General features: G+C 35.4%; 3 protein-coding genes across 15 annotated transcripts; 2 read left to right on the forward strand and 1 right to left on the reverse strand.

The window, feature by feature from the left end:
• The first annotated feature begins 595 nt into the window (after nucleotides 1-595).
• Nucleotides 596-11,887, forward strand: LOC108826080 (uncharacterized). Of its 13 annotated transcripts, XM_057002791.1 has the most exons (8): nucleotides 600-811; nucleotides 1,002-1,084; nucleotides 1,169-1,235; nucleotides 1,538-1,641; nucleotides 7,584-7,648; nucleotides 8,538-8,609; nucleotides 10,791-10,950; nucleotides 11,601-11,887. In XM_057002791.1, the coding sequence occupies exons 4-8, from the start codon at nucleotides 1,627-1,629 to the stop codon at nucleotides 11,721-11,723; spliced, it is 435 nt and encodes a 144-aa protein (XP_056858771.1). In that variant the 5' UTR covers nucleotides 600-811; nucleotides 1,002-1,084; nucleotides 1,169-1,235; nucleotides 1,538-1,626; the 3' UTR covers nucleotides 11,724-11,887. The 13 variants fall into 13 exon arrangements, 7 of the variants coding, with proteins under 7 accessions (XP_056858771.1, XP_056858773.1, XP_056858772.1 ...); XR_008942584.1 differs by having other exon boundaries at nucleotides 596-811; nucleotides 1,169-1,641; nucleotides 8,533-8,609; nucleotides 10,777-10,950; XR_008942587.1 differs by having other exon boundaries at nucleotides 596-811; nucleotides 1,169-1,641; nucleotides 7,584-7,644; nucleotides 8,533-8,609; nucleotides 10,777-10,950.
• Nucleotides 11,888-12,402: 515 nt separating this feature from the next.
• On the forward strand, nucleotides 12,403-15,534 carry LOC130507939 (uncharacterized protein At5g08430-like). Its single transcript, XM_057002797.1, has 7 exons — nucleotides 12,403-13,423; nucleotides 13,594-13,694; nucleotides 13,845-13,904; nucleotides 14,078-14,128; nucleotides 14,243-14,313; nucleotides 14,419-14,747; nucleotides 14,892-15,534. The coding sequence occupies exons 1-7, from the start codon at nucleotides 12,799-12,801 to the stop codon at nucleotides 15,323-15,325; spliced, it is 1,671 nt and encodes a 556-aa protein (XP_056858777.1). The 5' UTR covers nucleotides 12,403-12,798; the 3' UTR covers nucleotides 15,326-15,534.
• Nucleotides 15,535-15,572: 38 nt separating this feature from the next.
• On the reverse strand, nucleotides 15,573-16,825 carry LOC130507940 (transcription factor SRM1-like). The gene is made up of 2 exons (XM_057002798.1): nucleotides 16,343-16,825; nucleotides 15,573-16,258 (listed from the first exon to the last, which is right to left on the reverse strand). The coding sequence occupies exons 1-2, from the start codon at nucleotides 16,714-16,716 to the stop codon at nucleotides 15,760-15,762; spliced, it is 873 nt and encodes a 290-aa protein (XP_056858778.1). The 5' UTR covers nucleotides 16,717-16,825; the 3' UTR covers nucleotides 15,573-15,759.
• Between the last annotated feature and the right edge of the window lie 477 nt (nucleotides 16,826-17,302).

Here is a 17,302-nt window from a genome sequence, read left to right on the forward strand (position 1 = left end):
GTTTATAAAATTAAAATGTATATCATCTGCAATCTTAAATAAAATTATCTAAATAATTTTTATATATATTTAAGATTAGTGGAAAAGTAAAAGTTTCCACTCGCTTTCTCAATTTTTTTTACTTTATTCATTTGTTCTTTTTCTCTTTTAATATTCGTATTTTCCTTATTTTCATTCTTTATACAGAATTACATTATTTTCTAAATTAAAAACAACTAGATTTTGACCCGCCCTTCTAAGGGCGGGTATATTTTTTGTTTAATATTTTTTATATGTTTGAAGTTTTCAGATGGTGTTACTAATTTTAGATGCTTGAAGTTTTTAGATGGTGTTATTAATTTTTTTAAGATGTTTTTAATGTGATGTGCGTGTTAAAAAAAAGAATGTGTCGTGTAATATAATTAATAGATGAGATAAACAATACCCTTTTACATTTACCCAGCAAAATTAAATTAGTCGGCCCATCTACAATTATTTTACAAAAGCCCCTTATCAATCTATTAAATTACAAAATTAATTGGCCAAAATTAACAATAAAAATAATTTTATCATCAATCGAAAAGTCTGGGAAATAAAGAAACGTATGGTCATTACATTGACAACTTTTTATTATTATGTCTTCACTTTTCTGTCGGTGTATTCTCTTCCCTATGTTATTGTCTTTTCCTATTCCTCTTCTTCTTCAAAAGCGTCGATCCGAAGACAAAATACAGATTTTTGAATCCTTTCTTTTGATCTTAGATCCGATCTTATATTGTTCCTGTAAGTATACTCTTTTTGATTCAGGATCGACATCTTCTAATCTATAAAGGTTAGACTCTAAAATTTTAAGGCTCTTAATTTTTAGCTCAAATAAATTAATTATATAAGTTTCAGGGATAGGTTTGATATATGTATATTGACGATATATTATGGTTATCATCTTTATATCGGCCATCGATTAAGATTTCAAGACATGCAACAGAATAAATAATTTTGTAATTTTTTTTATATATTTGCAGGAGTAGATTACCATAATCTTATTTTGTGATGGCAAAGTCTACGGATCTTATTCCTAATCTGTCGACAGATAATAGTAACTGATGTAAAGTAAATGTTTGTATTGAACATTACTAATACCTGTCTACGGTTTATATTAAACAACTTATTTGTCTATTTCTTTTTACAGCGTAAAGAGAACATATATTAGAAGGAACAATAAGACAACCCCTGAAAATAAGACAACCCCTGAAAAGATAAGTCCACTTCTCTATCTCTATGCTATATATAATTGTTAAGCTATGAATGTGTTATTTTGGTAGAATGTTATTTAAAGAAAACAATTTGGAAATAGATGTTTTTGGTAAAAAATAATAAAAATATATGGTTATATTGTTTAGTTTGATGATATCACATGTTTAGTTTGATGATATAACATGTTTAGTTTGATGTTTGTTGGTAAAAAAGAATACAAATAGATTATCTTTCTTTGGATAGTGAACAGTAGGACTTATTTCTTTCATTCTTACTAATCGTTGTTGTTTAATATTATATATACATAAACTTTGTTTCAGGTACTTGAGTTACCCAAAGCAGAAAATGTAGGCGTACCCGAAGCAGAATAAATATCTTGGCCACAGTCATCAAATGCAGAATAATAAGGTCAGTCACTAAAACCTAAAGAATAGTATAGGAAAATGACTATAATGAATTGACAATTTAGGAAGGATCTAATAGTATAGGCAAATAACTATTATGAATTGACAGTTTAGGATGGAAGGGATAGATTATTTCTCTGAGTAGTTTGCCGCTTAGAATTATTCTTAGATATTTTATTTTTGGCATTAAAATAAACTGCTTGAATGTGTGATAATGATTGTAGTATGCTAAATTTTGAATTAGCCATGAACACAAAAATAAGAACTTAAAGAAAACATGATGACTAAACCGAAACAAAAAGTTCAAAAGAGTTTAAACTTCAGAAACAAATTCATAACATTGTTCAAAACGGTAGAAAATAAATAAAACCAGAATTCATTCTTCACCTCCGTTTTCAAGGTTGTTAAACACTTCTTTGAAAACGACATTCTTAGTCTTCGTCTGAGGCTTTCCATCCTTGTCCACAATCAGAATTTTCAATCCTTTCTTTGAGGTCACCCTAGAAATTGCAACATAGAGCTGTCCATGCGAAAATACTGGTCTAGGAAGATATAAACCAACTTGAGAGAGTGATTGTCCTTGGCTTTTGTTGATAGTTATTGCAAAAGCCACAGCTAAAGGCAATTGTCTTCTTCGCATTTTGAAAGGAAGCTTCTTATCTGATGGATGTATCAACAATCTAGGAATATAAACTGTATCCCCAACCTTCTCCCCAGTAAGAATTCTAGCGCCCACCATGAAATCCATCATCTCTGTTATTTGCAATCTGGTTCCATTCATTAAACCCCCTGTAGAATTAATATTCCTGAGCAACATAACAGGACAACCAATCTTCAATCTCAAACTGTGGTTCGGCAATCCAGAAACTTTGATACTGTTCAAAAAGTCAGAACTGAGCGCTTGATTTTTTGTTGAAGTTGTATCAGATGGGTCAATACTGTCACAACTCAGAAAAACCCTTTCTTCGCCTGGAAAAAACATCAATAGAAAAATTGTCAATGAGTAAAGAAAATATAGAAGTTATAGAATATGTAAAAAGTGTTCACTAACCATCAAGTTTAGATAACATATGATCGTTAATCATATTAACATCTTCATTAGTTGGGCATAAGATTGCTCTCTCTTGGAAAAAGATAGGATCCTTAAACTCTCTCAATGAATCACTGCTTCCATAGATCGCCTGGCTTATAGTCTCAATAGGATCCTTAGGGTCAGTGATTAAAAACTCATCAGGAATATCAATAAGAGCCTCTCCATCATTAGGCTCCGCAATCTTTCCATCCCCAACATCCAAAATCCATTTGGAAAACTCCTTAAGATCATTTGCTTCATCTTCAGTCAGATTATTGGAAGACAATCGCATATTTTTTGTGAGTTTCAAGACTTTGCAGTGCTCCCAAAGATATGAAGAATTCATTGCAGCCAATACAATTTCTGCCCTACCAGCTCCGGTAATGACTGGAAGTACCTGGCGAAAATCACCTCCAAACACGATCACTTTTCCACCAAATGGATTTTTGCTATGATTCCGCATTAGATCCTTCAAACTTCTGTCCAAAGATTCAAAACAATATCTGCTCATCATGGGTGCTTCATCCCATATGATAAGTGACGCTGCCTTTATCAAATTTGCCTTATCTGTGCCATGTACCATATTGCATGTGGTAAATTCATCTGGATTAATGGGTATACCAAATCGGGAGTGAGCAGTCCTACCCCCTTGTAACAATAGAGAAGCAATTCCGCTAGATGCTGTATTCAGAACTATATCTCCTCTACACCTTATTGCAGCTGATAGGACTCGCCACAAGAACGTTTTTCCAGTGCCACCAAATCCATAAATAAAGAACATTCCACCTCTTTCAGCATCAACAGCACCAATGATCTCATCATAGATTTTCTTCTGTTCATCCGTCAGCCTGAGTATATCTCTATCATGAGCCGTTCCAAGTTCTCCAAGATCGTAGTTACGTTCATCGAATATCAATACATTCTCAACCCGACTACGACTACTTCGAATCTTTGGCATAGATTCATAAGTGGATAAAGAACTCCCATTTCGTTTCATAAGCTTCTCAATCTCTATCAAAGCAAATTGTTGTTTCTCTTCATCAGTTAAAATAAGTTCTGCATTAGAACAAAATTAATCAGTAAACACACAACTATTATTAATAGCAATAAGATGTCACGTGTTTAAAACCTTAACAGAAGCAGGTGAAAATGCAGCAAGTTAATACCTGGTCTATTCAGACGTTTCCTATGATGATACTCGATGTCTTCTGACAATAGTTCCCAAGTTTGTCGGAAGACAACCTCTGGTTGACTTAAACTATCAGAGCATATCATCATCACAAACATCTCTCTAACAAAGGCTGCAGAACTTTGAAAGCTGTGCCTCACTAAATCATCAATATATTCTTGATCGTCGTCCAATAATCCTCTAGCGTAACATGCATCTTTGTACTCAGCATATACTACATTGTTATAGGTCTTTATTTCTTCAAAACTGGTAGGACCTTTAACAATGTTCAATAACACTCTCAAGTAATAGGCTGCCTCTTGCTTGCGTGGAGCATAATTGATTCTTCCAACACTAAATCCTTGTTTCCTTCTATTGAACACCTTTTTACGCTTATCAAAGGTATAAAAGTTAGGGATCTGAGCATAAGTTAAAGTCCTTGCGAAAGCATCCACCTTATTCAACTCAAACCACGCTAGAAACATTGTGTTTTGAATGAGTTCACGGCTGACAACGTCATGAAGCTTGTCTTTACCTTTGAAAATAATTTTTTGTTTCCCTGGTAGATGGAATTGCAGTATCTCAACCGGAGTAGATCTGTAATGAATCGGATACTTAAAAATTCTCCAGGCACCTTCACAAGCTGAAACATATCTATACAATACAAAAAAATAGTCAGGCGTTTACAGTTTTTAAACATTCACATAAGAAAAAAAAATTAAAATGTAAACTGCATCAATCACCTGCAATCGAAGAAGTCTTTTATTTCATTCTTTTTTTTCTTCTTCACACCTTCTTCAACTGTGGCATCATTTGGTGCAACATTTTCTGATGGTTCAACAGCCTCTGATGGTTCAACAGCAACAGTAACACGATCTGCTCCCTTGTTAATATACTTAAACAAATATTTAATAGAACCAGCTTGGTTGCACCACTCAACATTGATGTGAGCTCTATAACGGAGAGACAACTTCTTGTTATATGGGATAACCCATCTATTATCGAGTTTAATGCCGTTTTTCTCAACATAAACGCCTGGTTGTGTACGTCGCCTATACACAGGAAAGCCCTCTTTGTTAACTGTAGTTTTCTCTGAATGTCGTTTAGGATAATTCTTCTCACATTTCCCATTAACCATACATGGTGAATTCATGTTGGCTGCTCCACATGGACCATGAATCATCATGTCCTTAACAACATTATACAGCTCTGGCTCTTCATCTTTATCTGGTATTTCAGCAGATATGATCTTGTCTATGTCATCAGTAGTTGGCAATTTTGAATCAGGATGCATAAAAAGTAGGATGTGAGCATGAGGGAGGCCACGTTTTTGAAACTCCACAGTATACATAGCTGAAAATATCAAGAAAGCAATCGAGTTAGTAAAAAATCTAATACAAAAAAAATTCAAAACGTGAAACACACAAATACTTACATGAAACAGTTTTTCCCAAAAGCTTCTTCTTTGTTAAATCATCCATCAAATTGTCAAGCTTCATCTTAAACACCCGACAAATAATGTCAGGTCTGTCTTCAGCTTTCAATCCATGTTTCTGAACGTATCTAGTAATCTCTGGCCATTTAGGATTGCAAGTGAATGTGATAAAAAGATCAGGGAAACCAAAATGTTTGCAAATGGTCATGGCATCTAGATAGTTATTCTTCATGTATCTAGGACTTCCTGTGAAAGATGCTGGCAATACAAACTGCTGACCTTGTTCATTCATATCGATGTTGCCTGCACTCTCAGATTCTTTAATAGAATCATAGCTGTCGGATCGCAAACATGTCTGGTTAAACTTGAGGTAACGGAGCCTGTTAGATTCAATTGTTGTGTAAGCATCAACCAGAAATTGCTGAAACAACCTTCTTGACTTCAGCAAAACGTTAGACTCATTTTCTCTATCTTGAATCCTGAATGCAAAAAACTGCCTCATGCTTATTGTATCCTTTTTCAACTTCTTAGTAGCTTCTGTGACTCCCTTCTTAATACCAAGTCGAAATCCATCCTCACCATAAACAAATATTAGAGGATACTGTAATGCAAGGTATGAAACATGAATTTCACTTATCCTTTGAAGGTTGCCTGATTTTTCCTCAATAATAATGTCCCTCTTATCCATTCCCAATTGAAAGTCTCCCGGGATTAATGCTGCAACTTCAGAAGCAGTAGGCATGCTATATGTCCTTCCATCTTTTGTACGGTCACTAACAATCCTCATATGGAGAGTACTCTCGGTTTTATTATCCAATCTGTGTCTAGCTTGCCGAAATTTGGAGACATATGGATTCACTTCGTCTAGCATAGCTATTACTTTCTGAATGATCTCCTTTTTCAAACCATCTTTCTTGCCTTTGCTGTAAACATTGTTAAAGCAAGTTAAGAAGGTGCAAATCTAGATGAAAGTGTAAAGAAAATGTTTTAAAGAAAAAAAAAAACTATCACAGAATCTACAAACCTCAATGCGTTTATTCTATTCTCTGCCTCATTTTCTGTGTCGACAATGTATAGTTGACCAAACTTTGCAGACTCCCCATCCCTAGGTTTCAAACTCCCCATCCTATGGTAGTTTTCACCTTGAAGCTGAAACATTTTTGGTCCCTTTCCTTTAGGAACAGAACGATCAACCTTCCCTCCTATAGAAGTAAATGAAAAGACCATGTTATATGGTCGGGTGTTCCTTTGATAATGTTTGCTGAGCTTATCACTTCCATTAAGTAGTCTTTCCATAATCTCGGGGGGTTTCTTTAAAAGAGGCAACTGAACTTGACCTTGCATACAACATAAAGTAAAAATGGGTTTCTTGGACTTTCTACTCTTGTTTATGCGTTCACCAAACCACATATACGCTCCACAATGCTCACAAATATGTGTTGCATCACCTTCATCTACATAATCTACAAAATAGAAATTTAGGTAAATGGACGATTAAAATCTTGTTGTCTTTGTTTTCATACAACTTCAAATTCTGCTTGGTAAATTTAGGTTCATGACTTACCAAATTCCTTTTTAGCAGTCTTGGAAGGTTTAGGCTTGGAAGTTTTAGGTTTTGTATTGGAGAAAGCCTGTTTCATAAGTGCTGCCATTGTAAGAACTCGTTTTTTCTGAGTTTCTGTTTCCTTTGTTTTTGCATTGACGATATTAGCATGTTCTACATCAGAATCTGTAGTTTCTATGCTACTGCAATCCCATTCTTGATCATCATCGTCACGCATTGTTCCTGTCAAATCCAATGTTTCTCACGTGAATACATTGTTAAATGAAAACATTACATAAACGTTACAGAAATCCCAGATAATATAAATGTTACCATTAGATGAAACATCCGACAGGTGAAAATCATCATCATCATCATCATCATCATCGTTATCCAATATAACACGTGAATGTTTGTCACCTGAAGCCACATTGACATCTACAAAACAATCAATTTGAAGTCTAACACCATCTGATATTATATTCACTAAATAAAACAGCAAGTTACATGGTATTACTAAAATATTATTCTAATACAATCGAGCAAACCATACTTGGTATTTCTGGATTTTGCTTACTCCTTTTCACAGATTGCAAGCTGCTGACATTTTCTTTGTACTTGCCTAGAAATTTTTTGAAACAGTCTGAATAATATATGGCACATGTAAATAGAAGGAATAACATATCGATAGAGTTTGATACCAGTTGCGGGTTTTCTTTTTTTTGTAGGTTCAACTTCCACAAAAATATTCCCTTGAGAAGGTCCCTCAATACCAGAAGATACAGGTATGTATGTAAGATCATCCAAAATCCTATTAAATACTGAGCTTAATGGTATTGAATGTTGGGTAGCATTCGGATTAGAGTTTTGTAAACCAATACTTCCCTGATTAGTGGCATTAGTTGTAGTATCTCTTCCTTGTCCGCCAATTTCCCTGTTAACATGATTAAAACCATCATATTGTCTTTTTCTCATTGTGAAACCTGCAATAGATCAAACAGACTTATAATTATTATGAACGTTTGGAGAATAAGTGATCAATGATGATTGTTTTAGAATTGAATAAAAAGTACCTTTGATCTTTATCCAAATCTGGAAATCTGGTTTCAGTCTAGAGTTTTGCTAAGAAAACATAAATGTTTAAGGCTAATATTTGTTTAGATTACAGAACATTTTTAAAGTTACTTGGCGGGTGAAATTGAAAAAATTTAAAATTTTGTTTCTGGTATTTCTAACAATCGTAATATTGTTTAGAAAATATTCTGTTAGGAACAATATATTATTGTTGAGATTATATATTATAGTAACATTTTGTAACTTAATAAATTTAATCATTTGACACTTAGAATCCGCGCAAAACAGATATAAATTTAATCGTTTTTTATTTTATTACAAAAGTAAAATTGAAATAGTTATTTAAAAATATTAATGTATGATTTTTAGTAGTATGAAAATTTATAGTTTAAAAATTAGTGTTTGAACCTTAATATTTTTGAAATATGAAAATCATATATAAGACACACTCTGTTCGCAACCGATCTGATCATTTTATACATATAAAACATTAGAGTTACTTGTGAAGGATACTATATGTACATTAATCACATGGGGTAACAAATGTTCACAGGGCATACTCAAAGGGATTCCAACAATCTTATTTATGGTTTTTCTTTTCAGGATAGTTTGTGTATAGCATGGGGTAACAAATGTTCGGAGGGCATACTGAAAGGGATTCCAATTACAATATGGCTCAAGTAAGTAATTTAAACTTTGTTTGCATGTAGGTCATACATTTATAGAACAAATTAAAAAAATTTATAACTTCAATATATATAAAATGAATGACAATTTTATAAAAACTCATAGTCTATTAAAACTCATCATTTATTGAAACTCATAGTTATTGAAAAAAATAAAACGACCAATATAAAAACCCAAATAATAGCAAAACCAAATAATAGCAAAACAACAAATGAAACAAAATCCAACCAAATCTTTATCCCCACGCAGCTTTGACTACTCCCCAGCATTCTTTTCCACCTTGATGATCTTAGAGTATCTCTTCTTTGAAGTAGAAGAAATGTCATGAACAGCTTTGTCTACTTTTCGTTTTGACAGTGGAGTTGAAGATGAACATGTGTTGTCTTCACTTTCAATGCTAACAAAAGATACCTACAAAAAAAAATGTGATTAGGATATTTAAGTTCAAAAGTTAAATGATGCTTAATCTTATACTTTATTAAAAACAGTGAAAACTTTAACAAACCTGTTCTGATGGACGATCAGATGAAACAATGTCAGTCTGATTGGTGTCTTCAGTTTTATCATCGTCAGACTGTAAGATTATTTCATCAGCAGACCAAGTCTTCCCAATATTAAATATATTGGATCCATAATCAACATTGTCTTTGCTCACGTAGACACCAAATTTGAAAGTTTTTCCAATCATATCAGTAATAACGTCAGGCAAGTCTTCTGGATCCTCAACCTTCATAGAAAGATATAAAAATTTCATAATTGTCAAATTCAAACCATAATTTGCAAGTTAAATGACTAACTATACATACCTCTTCCAGAGAACCATTTAAGAGCACTTCAGCACTTATTCCCAAAATGGGTTCAGCAATGGTATCAAGCAACATCACTTTAGTTTCACCAGTCTCATCCTTTAGTAGGAGATGTAGTTTAAACCTAACAGCAGTGGATAAATTAGTGAAGTCATAGATCGTAAACATAATTGATTCAAGTTAAAGAAACATACTTAGGTGCAACATTGGTTACTGACTGATGGCATGTTTCACAATACCACAAATGTTTCACTGGCACCAAATCCTTGTTAGTAATGTTAGTCACCTTCTTGTAGTGGCACTTAATACAACCAAAATAGTACCATGCATAGTCTGTGTCTATTGCATAAACTGTTGCTCTAACAATGCATTTCTCAATCTAAAAAAATAACATTCTGTGTTAGTAAATGTTTAAGGCTATAATGCAAAACAATTTATCAGTAAAAAGTAAATGTGTAGATTATAATACAAAACAATTTATCAGTAAAAATGTAAAATTAACCTCAGTTGCCATTACGATATCCAAAATTGTTCTCTCTGGATAAAGAGACCACTTATCTGGTTGGCGTTTGTTTCCTTGAGGTTTTACAACCTCAAGAGAACCAGCAGTGAGAGCCAACTTATTATCTGGCATCCTAAAAGGGTTATAAAACATTTGCGTAAGAACGTTTGTATATTAAGCACAAGATAAAATTATTATGAGATTAGAATAGAACGTATTACATTAGATAGTCATTCACATCAAATCCAGACGGATTGATCTCCACACTTGAAATTTCAAATGCACTTGTGACCTGGACTTGGCCTACAATAATTTTTAAAAATTACTACTTTTAATCAAAATCATATTATAAGTTACGAATCCTTCATAGTTTAGTAGATATTTTACCTTTGTAAACATTGATTTTAGCAAATCTCAGTAAACAGATAAAATTTTTATCCACTTGAGCGACTTTGTATGCATATAGCATATGTTCAGCAAAACGACCCCAAAGACAACATGCTATTTGGAGACCACTGTCAAAGAAAAGAAAGTAAAAACAATAAACACACATTTATATACATGTGAAATGTCTATTTGCGAAAGGTTGTATTCATAACTTACTCTGTATCCCTCAAAGTAAGTTCCAGCTTCTTCGTTTCTTTACTTTGGACTGGAACAACTTGCATATCTCCAATCTCGGTTGCTTGACCAACAACATCTTCAACAACATATAAAAAAATATTAATATCATTATATATAAACAAAAAGATAGATAGATTTATGAGGAAAACAGTTAAGTTACCAATAAGAAAATTAGAATCAAGACTTCCATTAATGATTTCCTGAAACGTTGCTAATGACAAAAAACAGTCGTCATTTTTCAGAGAGGATTCGGTGACGTTGGAGCTATTTATGATCGACAGCTTGAATCCATGGCTAGTCGGTCGGTACTTTCCAGCAGTTGGGGTCACTGAGAAATTCTCAATGAACCTCCACTGTCCAACGTGCAGTTTCTTAACACGACCAAGGAAGACTCTTTTGCAGGTACAATGAATTTTAACACCCTACATTAACATTAAAAAAATATAGTTTAGTCGATTGCAGATCAAACTTTGTTAGAATAACAGATAACAAACAGAAACACTTACTGTCTTGTCTGCTAGTATGAAGTGAAGAGAGTCTCCACCAGGGTAATTCGAATGTTGAGTCCATGAATGTAGTACTTTTACTTCAATCTTCCAAGTTGTTTTAAATGGTTTGACATTTTTCAACAACGTTATTCCGTCGGATGTAACCATAGCCATTTGGGAGTTTTGTTTGTCGAGATGTGATGAAAAGATTAGGTGATGGAAGCCTTTTTATAGTGGAAGCATCGAGAGCATATTCTGAATCTGATATTTTAAATTTTATACGGTTGTATCGATAGGGATTAGGATATAATTTTGTTAAGATTTAGAAGATATATCATAATATTTCTGTTATAATCTTTTAATTGATTTAAAGTTTGATATTATCTGGCTTTTTCACATCGATTATTATCTTGATAAAATATAGGTTAGTTGAGATTTTAAACATTTAAGTAGTAGAATATTCTCATCTAATATTATCATGCGATATTATCTTCACAAAAATATAGGTAATTGGATTTTAAACTTCTATTTTCTGTCTAACAGTGGTTTATTGTTGTTTATTAGGAAAATCGGGTCGATGGAGTGTATACCAAGTCCTGTAAACCAATGATAAAGGTCCAAAAGATATCGTCTCTTTCACGTGCTGAAAAGCTAGAAGATGAAACTGGTAGAAGAGTGTTATATTGAAAACGAACTAATATAGATTTGGAATTATAAATAATATCAAATAGTGAACAGGAAGTGAAAGGTGATCACAGAAAATATGAGGTAATAATAAGAACAAACTGATGTATTATGTAAGTGAAGAGTTGTACCTTTGACTCATAAGAAAATTATGATTTTGGGTAACATTGTTGATGATGTATATTTGATTATAAATATGGATTGATTGTCTTATTAGTATGCTCGATGAAGAACTTATATATGAGTGTAATATGTATGGTAAGTACGTAAATGTTTATTATAAATATAGTTTAAAAATATGACTATAACTGATGTATTCGTTGAAGATGTGTTGGATTATAAAGGTTGGTAGTTATCCATAATTATTAATAGTGTATTAATAGTGTATTAAATTATAAAAGATACTATCGAAATTATTATATTAGTTGGGTTACGAAATAGATGGTCCTATGTAGACTTCTTTTAAGTAGATAAAAAAGATGTCTCTATTTTAATAGGATAGATGGAGAATTATGTACCAAACTAAATTAAATATGCTAAACTATTTTTTTTTTTAAATAGATCCACTCTATAGTGAGTGTGTTTTGCATTTCGAAACCCACTGCACATATTTTTAAAAAATATTTGTAAAATAATTTTGTCGCTTATTTGGTTAAAGATATATTTTCTCTCTCTCTCTTATATTCTTACTTTCTGTTAGCTCCACAAATAGAAAGTGAAAGACGATCGATTGTGTCGCGGCGATTCTCTGTAAAAAGTCGCCGCCGGAGATTCGCGGTTCTCGCCGATCGTTTTCCGCCGGATTTTTGTGCTTTTCCCCCATCTTACATTCGTTGCGGTTTTATCTTCTCTCTCTCCCTTTCTCTCCAATTTTGAAATTTCCTCCACTTGTCAAGTGATAGTTCCATCCCCGACACGAGTTTTGTTCGGTTTCTGGTAATAAGAATCAGTGACAGACAGTATCTGCTTCACCCTCCTTGTAAAGGTCTAGACTTTAGACGAATAGAGTAGTCTGTGTTTTCGATAGGTTTTTTTTTGAGTGATAACAGAGTTTGTATTGAAAGAGAGGTGTGTAATAATGGGAGATATAACTTGGGTCGAAGAAGGTAACAGCAACCTGACCAGTTCCAGGAAAAGGAAAGCGAGACCCAAACGGTTCGAGTTTGTAGGATGGGGTTCGAGACAGCTCATCGAGTTTCTCCAATCTATTGGCAAAGATACAACAACCAAGATCTCCAGGTTCGAGGTCAGCGAGACTATCTCGAGGTACATTGCCGAGAACGGTCTCGTAGATTCGTCGAGCAAGAAGAGAGCTACGTGCGACGATAGGCTCATGTCCCTTTTCGGGGTTAAGTCGATACTGAGGATCAAAGTGTATGATCTACTGGAAAAGCATTACGAGGAGAACCGGGACGATGCGGATTTTGATTATCTGTACGAGGATGAGGCGGCGCAGATCGTGAGCCGTTCGGAGAAGGTGGTTAGGATAAGGAAGGTTGTGAGGGAGAAACCTAGAGGTGGTGCTTTTGCTGCAATAGTGAGTGAGAATGTCAAGCTTGTCTACTTGAGGAAGAGTCTGGTTCAGGAGCTGGTTAAGTCTCGGGACGGTTTTGAGGGTAAGATGTTGGGAAGCTTTGTGAGGATCAAGTCTGACCCTAATGATTACCTTCAGAACAACCCTTATCAGCTTGTTCAGGTCACAGGTAATTTTTTCTGAAAGTATATTTTTGATTTAAGTCTGGTTTGTTCGTGTGTTTATGGACAAGAAGATAATTACATCTTTAGTGATCATGTCCCATGCCTAAAGATGTCTGGTCTGCAGTAGAGAAAGCTGAGTTCTCTTTGTACTTTTTTTGTTTTGTCTGTTATCTAGGCGTGAAGAAAGAACCTGGGACTGATGATTTTCTCCTTCAGGTTACAAATTATGTGAAAGACGTTTCTATCTCTGCGCTATCTGACGATGATTTCTCCAAGGTAATTTGCTTAGAAAATATTGTTCACCGGGTTTCTATTCTTTTAGCTATCTTAGATGTACTTATCTTTCATTATAGAAATTGTTGGACTGATGTACATTCTAGCCTTGTAGTTTATGGATTGATTATTAGATTTTCTGAAAATACGCAGGAGGAATGTGAAGATTTGCATCAGAGAATAAAGAACGGTTCTCCTAAGCAGCCTACAATTGTAAGTTTGCTTTTTTCTATAAGAAGGCGGAATATACTTGTTTTGGTGGAGGCTCTCTATTAATGATCTGTCACCTATACTAACAACTCTTTCACCTTTTCTGCTTATGGCGTTTTAAGATTTTGTGTCTTTTGTGGCTATTTAATCAAAATTCATTTGAACCCTTTGGATAGGTGGAGATGGAAGAAAAGGCTCGAAGTTTACATGAAGATCAGACTAAACACGTATGCTTGCTTGCTAACTTTCTCTTCTGCTTCATTTCTTTATCTTCTTCTATTTACCTTGCCCCGTGGTCCTATTTTCTTTTGACGGACTCAACTCTTGTTTGAACTCTTTAGTGGCTTGGAAGAGAATTGGCATTGTTACAAAAGCGTATTGCCCGGGCCACTGAGAAGGGATGGCGAAGAGAATATCCTTTTGTTACTATATATAACTTTGTTATACTTTGAAATGAATAAATATCATTCCGATAGTGAGTTCTTAATTGTTTTTTCTTGATTTAATGAGTTGTTACGCTGTCTGAGTATCTGGAAAAGAGGGAGCTTCTTCAGACTCCAGAAGAACAGTCCCGGCTATTTCGTGAAGTTCCGGAAGTTCTTGGAGAGGAACTTTTACCAAACCTTGAAGCGTCCCCTGAGGCTCACGAAAGTGACAATGAACAACGGTTGAGCGAATCTCCAATATCAAGCATCCAAGAAACTCCAGAAGTCCGCAACCTCTTTGGTCGAGAAGATCAGCAGTGCAATGGTTTTCTCATGTCAAAATCCAGCACACTTCCGGGAATCACGCCTTATGCGATGGACCTAAACGGGAGGTTGCCAACATGGACTGCTTCTTCTGCAGGTGCGTCATTCCAATGTATAGGGTTCTTGTTTCAGTGTGTTTGCATCTTACCATGGCTATGCGTTGGTTTTGATCTTTTAAAGATTCGAGATTGATTTGCATCAACTGGTTTGTTTGTTAATAGCTCTCTCTATCGTATTACAGGTGATGAATATCTTCATAGAGGTGTAGAGCAGCCAGCAAATGGCATCACTTGGGAAGAAGAAACGCCAACTAAAGAGCCTGAAGTTTCTCAGCTTCAGTCAAGCACACCAGCAGTATCGAATCATAACAACGGGTCTCAAGCTCAACCAAATCCGTCAGAGATAATAGAACTGAGCGATGGTGATGAAGATGAGAACGGTGATGGAGAGACTCTAGACCCTACAGTTGAACATGTTGAGGTTCTGTCTTATGATAGAGAGAAGGCAAACTGGTTGTACAAAGATCCTCAGGGTGATATACAGGGACCTTTCTCTCTCAAAGAACTCAAAGCTTGGAACGACGCAGAGTACTTCTACAAAGGCTTCAAGGTTTGGATGGCAGGACAGAGTTTGGACTCTGCGGTTATACTAACCGATGTTCTTCGTCAAGTTTAGCTAATGGAGTTACTTGAAGTAGATTCAGTGAAAAGTGGTTTTCGGAGTATTTGTCTTTAGATTGAATTAGAATTTTGCTTCTCCATTTCAGTAAACAGCAAATAAAAGAAAACCGTAGTAGCATTTTTTATGATTTTAAAGTTAAAGACTCCATGAGATGAACAGATTGTTGTTTTTATCAAATCATCTATTCAACAGAATCTTGTCTATATTTATTGTGATTAGTGAATAATCTGGAGTCTGAAACTAATCACATGATCTTAAACACCTTATTCAAAAAAAAATCCCCACAAACTAAAGTAACAGAAAAAATCCACTCAAAGGAACAAGTCTGAATATATTCACTCAAGTCCTCTTTACACATATTTTTTCTTATACCTAAAACCTTAAAGAGCACTACCCATATCACAAAAGGTATTCTCTTCTCTCAGACGTTACCTATGAGCCGTTGGTGTACGCGGCATGGTGTACGGCATCTGGCTCATGTTCACTGGTGCACCAGGGACTGGAGCAGCAAAAGCCATGTGAGGTGGAGCTGGGAGGCTCACAGGTGTTCCAACTACTGGTTGACCTATGCTTGGTGTTCCGTACGTAGGAGGTGGTTGAGAGGCGGCTTGCTTTGCTGGATTGTTTCCTCCTCCTCCAGCAACACCAGCAGCAGCAGAAGCAGAACCGTTGTTGTTGTTGTTGTTGTTGTTGTTGTTATTGTTCTGACCGGTGATCGGTCCTTGTGGCGTTGAGACATCTGCGTCACCAACACTAGTGATGTCGTGAATGCTCGTTCGTCTTCTCTCTTTGTTCATCGAGTTCAGACGAATGAAGTACTTCTGAGCGTGGCTAGCGACTTGAGTCGGTGTTCTTGTCACCACGAAGTTACGAGAAATGCTACGCCAGTCACCTTTCCCGTACTTATCCAAACCAAGAAGAAACAACCTGCAACCACAGAAAGAGGAACAAAGACCATTAACGTTTCTGTCAAACAGATTAGCATCTCATCAAACAAAACAAAGAGTTCACCTGTGCTCATCCTCGGTCCAGGCAATACCCTTTCTCCGTTCTTGATCTGCCTTTGCTTTACTTCCCTGATTAGACTCATTTCCTCCTCCTTTCTTAGTACTTCCTCCATCATCACCACCACCACCAGTTGATCCTCCCTGAGGAGAACCGTAGGAAGGAAGTGGGACGCATCCTGATTCGATATTACTAACATCCTCAACTAAAAGCTCGTAGTGTTCTTTAATCTGCTCAACGCTTTTCCCCGGAACATCTGCAGCAATCTTCTCCCACTTTTCCTCGGATTCATCTGTGTAACTAGCAAGAGCTCTCTCGAAGGCTATATCATCATCCCTACTCCACGCAGAAGAACCATCACTAACTTCCTCCACAGTCATTTTGGAATCCAAACCCCACCAAAATTCGATATAATAAAAGCCTAATCCCTCTCTAAAATCTGAGATTCCAACTAGAATTTCGGCAAAGTTAGTTTCTTTAGCGTCTCAAACAAACCAGCAACTACTCAGATTATCAACAGAGAACTCAGATCTTCCAAGTATCAACTGAACCTATGACTTGAAATCAAAATCACACGCGAGAGAGAGAATCTCGGAGGGTTATATAAAAAAGACGAATATCGAAAAGGGAATCTCTAATCCTAACAAATCGAATTCCCTACAAATAAGGGCGATACACCCTACAAGATGATATCTTTGCCGTACTCTACAGGGGAACTAAGAACAGAGCAGCGAAGAGAGAGGAGAGAGGAGAAGAAGTATCCGCGAGGCAGAGCAGCAGAAAAAAAAAGATTGCAACTTTGAAATGAAAGAGAAGATTAGGAAAACCCAGAAAATAGAGAGAGAAGAGAGAGAGAGATGAGGAGAGAGGTCAAAAGCGCCATTGTTAAAGAGACAGTGATGATGACCCCTAATAAGCTCCCACACCACTGATAGCTACAGTTTTCACAGCTCTGCTCTGCGCTGC

The sequence above is a fragment of the Raphanus sativus genome, chromosome 2 (genome assembly GCF_000801105.2).
Source record: "Raphanus sativus cultivar WK10039 chromosome 2, ASM80110v3, whole genome shotgun sequence".
NCBI classification, from domain to species: domain Eukaryota; kingdom Viridiplantae; phylum Streptophyta; class Magnoliopsida; order Brassicales; family Brassicaceae; genus Raphanus; species Raphanus sativus.

Bases quoted from the DNA above. Each gene is read 5' to 3' on its own strand.
- LOC130507940 (XM_057002798.1), bottom strand. From the start codon at position 16,716: ATGACTGTGGAGGAAGTTAGTGATGGTTCTTCTGCGTGGAGTAGGGAT. The intron at 16,259-16,342 runs GTGAACTCTTTG...CTGTGGTTGCAG, and splicing joins TGGACCGAGGATGAGCACAG to GTTGTTTCTTCTTGGTTTGG.
- LOC130507939 (XM_057002797.1), top strand. From the start codon at position 12,799: ATGGGAGATATAACTTGGGTCGAAGAAGGTAACAGCAACCTGACCAGT. The intron at 13,424-13,593 runs GTAATTTTTTCT...TCTGTTATCTAG, and splicing joins TCAGCTTGTTCAGGTCACAG to GCGTGAAGAAAGAACCTGGG. The intron at 14,314-14,418 runs ATATCCTTTTGT...ATGAGTTGTTAC, and splicing joins GAGAAGGGATGGCGAAGAGA to GCTGTCTGAGTATCTGGAAA.
- LOC108826080 (XM_057002793.1), top strand. The intron at 8,610-10,790 runs GTAAGTAATTTA...GTCATTTTTCAG, and splicing joins CCAATTACAATATGGCTCAA to AGAGGATTCGGTGACGTTGG. The intron at 10,951-11,600 runs GTACAATGAATT...GTTGTTTATTAG, and splicing joins CAAGGAAGACTCTTTTGCAG to GAAAATCGGGTCGATGGAGT.